The 5,353-nt window shown below is 33.1% G+C and overlaps 1 protein-coding gene across 1 annotated transcript; it reads right to left on the bottom strand.

Moving 5' to 3' along the window:
• Positions 1–1,951: 1,951 nt before the first annotated feature.
• On the bottom strand, positions 1,952–4,990 carry LOC105767106 (PRA1 family protein A1). The gene is made up of 8 exons (XM_012586630.2): positions 4,653–4,990; positions 4,418–4,458; positions 4,260–4,338; positions 4,018–4,104; positions 3,853–3,941; positions 3,679–3,750; positions 3,477–3,600; positions 1,952–2,320 (listed from the first exon to the last, which is right to left on the bottom strand). The coding sequence occupies exons 1-7, from the start codon at positions 4,808–4,810 to the stop codon at positions 3,497–3,499; spliced, it is 630 nt and encodes a 209-aa protein (XP_012442084.1). The 5' UTR covers positions 4,811–4,990; the 3' UTR covers positions 1,952–2,320; positions 3,477–3,496.
• Positions 4,991–5,353: the final 363 nt, after the last annotated feature.

Raw genomic sequence — 5,353 nt, 5'->3', positions numbered from 1 at the left:
AGATATATTTACCATATATTTGACGGTGGTTGTTTCGGCAACGAATGTGGTATCCTGTAGCTCAGACCCGACAATTGAGTTGGCAAGGGATGTTACAGGGATCAATTAGATGGGAAAGATACGAAAGTTAAGGAAGCATGTTTGCTTCGAAAGAGCAAAGTGTGGAACCAAAGTTATTAATGAATTTGGAAACAAAGAATTTGTTTACATTTTATCTTCCTCTTCCTTAAATGTTACTTGGTGATTTGTTACCATTGTTGATGAAATTAGGATGATTTGTACATCAATTACAAATGTTGGTTCCTTGTTTATGGTTAAGGAAGCTAATATTTAGGTTGACAATGTGGCAAAGTTACTTGTTCGGGTTGTTGCCTTTTTGACTGGATGTGTGATTTTCAATAGAGTGGGAAACCTTTCTATAGGAAGTGTCTTTGACTTTTACATGTCAATTTTTAATCAACAATAAAAAACTAATGTTGCGTTATATCAACTGCACATACATTCCAAGAATAAAGAGTAAGATTATGTATACTGTAATCGAGCCAAACCGAGTTGAAACAACAAGATGTTTAAGCTTAATTTGAAACTTGTTGCTTTAAGTTTGATTTAATTAAAGCTTATTTACATGGTTAATATACTCAAATCCAAGTTCGAGCTCAATCTCAAGCTTATTTCGTCTACAAATTTTTGGGTGAAATAGTAATCAACTATCAAAATATCAAATGTATAAATCAAAAGCTTAATTAAGCTTACGAGCTACTCGAAACGAATATTAAGATACTCAAAGGAAGGCTCGTGATTGAACATGACTTGAGAATAATTGAAATTTTAAAATTATTCGAATCAAACTCAAATATTACGTTAATTTCAATGACTACCCTAAAACTACCATCACAAATACCAAACACTACACCCTTTATGGCATTTTTATTTCAAAAAATACCAAATAATATTTTGAGATGATAGTCAGTCTCATACCAGATTGATAACACATTTTCATGACGTACCAACCTTTACATAACAACTTCTATTAAAATTCTAAAACTCATTGAAGTTGATTGAACTTAAACTTAAATCATGGGATCAAATTTGATTTTTTTTCTCAATTGAACTCAAACTGTTTGTAAGCTCATGTATCTCACATACAACCCTAAACTTACCATCTCCATACAACCCTAAACTTACCATCTCAAATTTCAAAATTCTGTTTTGAGTAATGATAATCAATCTCATGCTAATTGACCACCTTTTGACCACCTTGATTTCTATTAAGATAAACTCGACCCATTCTATAATTTGAATTATTCTATAATTTGAATTGCTTAATCTTAAACTTGACTTGAAAATTATTGATTTGAATTATTTTAAAATTGAACTCAAGCAACCACATCCATCTTATTTACAACCCTAGATTTATCGTATCAAACGCCATATTTTGTTTTGAGCATTATAGCAAGACCTAGTAACAGAATTGCATAATGTACCGACTAGAAGTTTCCATGGGTTGGGCCAACTGAGGCCGGATTGCCCATGAGCTCAACTAGATTCACCCCACTCAAAAAGCTCATACTATTGTTTAAAAAATAATTAAATATATACTTCTATATTAATATTAATATATTTTTATAGTTAACTTTAAACACAAATATTTTTAAAAGAATTTTATTTAAATTCAAGCAAACCAAACTAACCCATGAATAAAAATTCCTTATCCAAGCCAACTGGACCAGGCACGCGGCCCATTCCATTAACAACTCTAGTATGGACCTCTATCTATACACATCAACTTCTATTTGTATATACCCGCAAGTTATAATTTATACAAAACTTTTCTTTTATAAAAACAAATCACTTATTTGACTTTTTTAACCAAGTCATCCTTTTTTTTCATACTCTATTATTTACATAATTTCATTTAGAAGTAAAAAAAAAAAATTATTAAACTAAGCTATTGAATGTAATTAATAATAATTTATTATATTTATACTATTATCAGCTTCAAGACACTGGAAGTAAGAATCAAATTCAGCTAATAGAAATATTAGCGGTAACCTTGCCAACCCAAGAACTAAGAATATCTGAGCTAACTGCTTCCAAAGAATCTGAAATGTTTTTTCTTTTCCTTCTTCCTTGAAGGAGGGTATCGATAAAATTCCTCCATGGTCTCTCCAAAAAAGGAAAGAAAATAGAAACGGCCACTTTACAGAAAAAAAAAAGAGGTCCCGTAAATTTAAAGCTTATCTGTTAAATAAAAATATCTGCAACCTTCTTCACCTTAATCCAGCTAAAGAAATTATTTTCTCGAAACATCAACATCAGCCTGAAACCAAACACAACAATCAGACTCACAAATGGAACATCATGAACTCATTCTTATGTTTAAGCCACATCACTCGCATGCCAGAAGTATAATTCAAATTAAATTGAGACGGATTTACATAGAAGTTAAAAGATAAGAAACATATCAGAGTTCAGAAATGATAAACAAATATCTCAGCACCATGATAACAAATTTTCGGGTTTGGGATATTTTGAGTTCAAGTTTTTGTGAGTTTGAGGCCTGAGTTTTAGGGTCTAGTCATTACGGATTCGGATCATTTCACGTTCTAGTCACTTTGGATTTGGATCATTTCAGTTCAAGTTGTTTCAAGTGATTTGACTAGATCAGCTGCAAACCAGAGTGATAAATTTGAATCTAATCCATAAAAGAATTGTTTTAGCAAATCCAAAACCACCCTTGCGATAATTAGAGAATTTAACCATTTCCTGGATGCATACCAGAGGTAAAATAAGTTACCAAGTATTATCATGTAGAACCCCAATGTCAGTGACGAAAGCATTCAACAACAGCTAAAGAGAACTCATTTGCATATCTCTATTCAATTCAATGCTCTGTCCTATTTACCTTGGGAAAAGGATGGGGATTACTAGATCCAAGCCATCCTTCCTCAAGGAAGTGACTGAAGGCTTTAGCAACAGTTAAAGATAGATAATCTGAATACCACTAGTCTATTCATCAAGAAAATGTTTTATCAACTAGTAAGCCTAGAATAAAAAGCTCCATTTCAATAACAAAGTTACCATACTCAGATGGAAGTCAAGCACCGATTGATACTTATAGTGAATCAGCAACTAATAACATTATTTAGAGAAGGTTTCATATCATCACACAAGCGTGGACAAGAGAACACAAATAAATGAAAGAATTTAGAGAAGATCCTAATGCACCCTTCTGCATATCATGATTGTTAACTTAAAAGTCCACAATCATGAAATATATAAGAGTAACATGTAATATGAATATACACAATGTTCCATAACAGAATTAAGGAGGTGAACATAAAGCACAGATTATGAGCTGAAAACAATAGAAGTAAAACAAGAATAACAGCGCTAAACTCTTAATCAAGAGAAAGCCTTGATAAAATAAAAAAAGAAACCAAATCCAACATAAAATTGAATGCAGATATACTCACATGCTATAGGCTCTGAGAGCTTATAGTTCACTGTAATTGCGCCAAACTGCACGAAATTCCTCACGGAAAGTGTTAAGACGAGCCTTCAGGTTCGGTGTTCTAAAACTTGCATGAAGGACGGTGGCTGAGAGAAAGAGATTTAGATTTATAAATAACATGATTAAAGGGGGAATGAGAAAGATTACATAAGGAGGTTACTTACCAACAAGTGCAATGGCAAGTGCCCATAGCACAGTCAAGAGACCACAAGATACATACCAAAGGATGAAACTCACTGTATCAATAATGGTAAATAAGTTGCTCATACTACATTCAACGGCAAACTGATTAATTCTTCTTTAAAAAGAAAAAGAACATTTCTCAAACACATTGATACCAGAAGAGAATATGAAGACAAAAACCCAACGAGGCCGACCGCATATGTGAATCGTTCTTTTAGATGATGGACGTCCACGAATAACAGGACTGGCAATAATGAAACAGTTAATAACCAAATCAAGAATGCATACTCTGCAGACACAGAGATAAAAAAAAACCTTACGTTAAGGGAGGCCTCATTTTAGCTGCTAAATGTGGAGAGAATTGCCTCACTGTTCTAGTCACCTTCTCACTAAAAGTACCAGCGAAACTACATGACAAATAATAGTTAGCAACTATAGATTTGGAAACTAAATCTAACCATATTGCGACCTTCAATCCTAGAGCTCATCCATTCATTTCAACTGTAACAATCGAAATAAGAACCTCAGTAACTGAAATTCAGACACTTGCAACATAGATTACCTATCATTCAGAAAAGCGATGCTAAGCGCTGTTAAAATCGCAGCTAAAACAGCAACCGGCCTCCTCAAGAATCCCAAACCTGCAAAATCACCGAAATTAGAAGGAAAAAAATATACAATTGTCAAAAAAAAAAAAAAACTTCGAGCCTGTGTGCGTACCAACAATGAGAACAATCAGAATGAAATAATTGGTTCGATAGCTGCCAAAAGAGCATTAAAAATAAGTAAGAAACTAAAAGGAGTGAAGCTTATCCTGGAATCCGCAAAACCACAGTTAAGATCAAAATTCAAAGAATTTTCTTGTCTTAGAAGCAATATGCAAGGAAAGTAAATAGCAACGATCAGCATTCAACCTGATTAAAATTTTTAAAAGAAAGAAAGAAAGAAAGATTACTAGTAGAGATTGCATTTAAGGCGGCTGTTCCATTTGGCGTATGATCGAGGGACGGTGAATCTGGAGAAGAATTCGGAGAGAGGTCGCGGCGGTGATGACCAGTCAACTTCCCGAAGCGCTTCGATCAGATCCTCAGCGGTCACGTTTCCCCAATCCATTGAATTTGATTATGTTCCACCTCTTTCTTTCACTTCGATATAATCCAACAAATTTTCTTTAAAAAAAAGGTCTAAAATGAAATTTACGACGAAGTGGAACCGAGTGAAATGAAATCGAGTGAGCTACGACGATATGTTTCCTACAAAATACAATCGCTTAAATTGTTTTTTTCTCTAAAGATTACATAATCTATTAATTTCGCCTCAAAACACAATATTATCAATGTAATTCCTAATTTTAGCCCAAGCTCACATATGGAAACATAAATTTGAGGATATGCAATCTTAGATATGATATATGCAATCTTAGATATGATATACAATCTTAGATATGATATATAATCTTAGATATGATTTTGTAATCTTAGAGATTTAATTTGTAGATACCCTTTAATCTCAGCCGTTGATGTAATTGATCTGTACCATTAGATTTGGGGAGGCTCAACTATAAATAGAGGCCTCTCATTTCATTATAAAAAAAAAGGAGAAAAGAGGAGGAGGAATAAAAAAAGAACGATTAGTAGTTTTTTAAAGGTGGCTTAC

Source organism: Gossypium raimondii, chromosome 13 (genome assembly GCF_025698545.1).
Source record: "Gossypium raimondii isolate GPD5lz chromosome 13, ASM2569854v1, whole genome shotgun sequence".
Classification (NCBI taxonomy): Eukaryota; Viridiplantae; Streptophyta; class Magnoliopsida; order Malvales; family Malvaceae; genus Gossypium; species Gossypium raimondii.
Note: the sequence above shows the minus strand (reverse complement) of the source record. Positions and strands in the feature narration are given on the sequence as shown.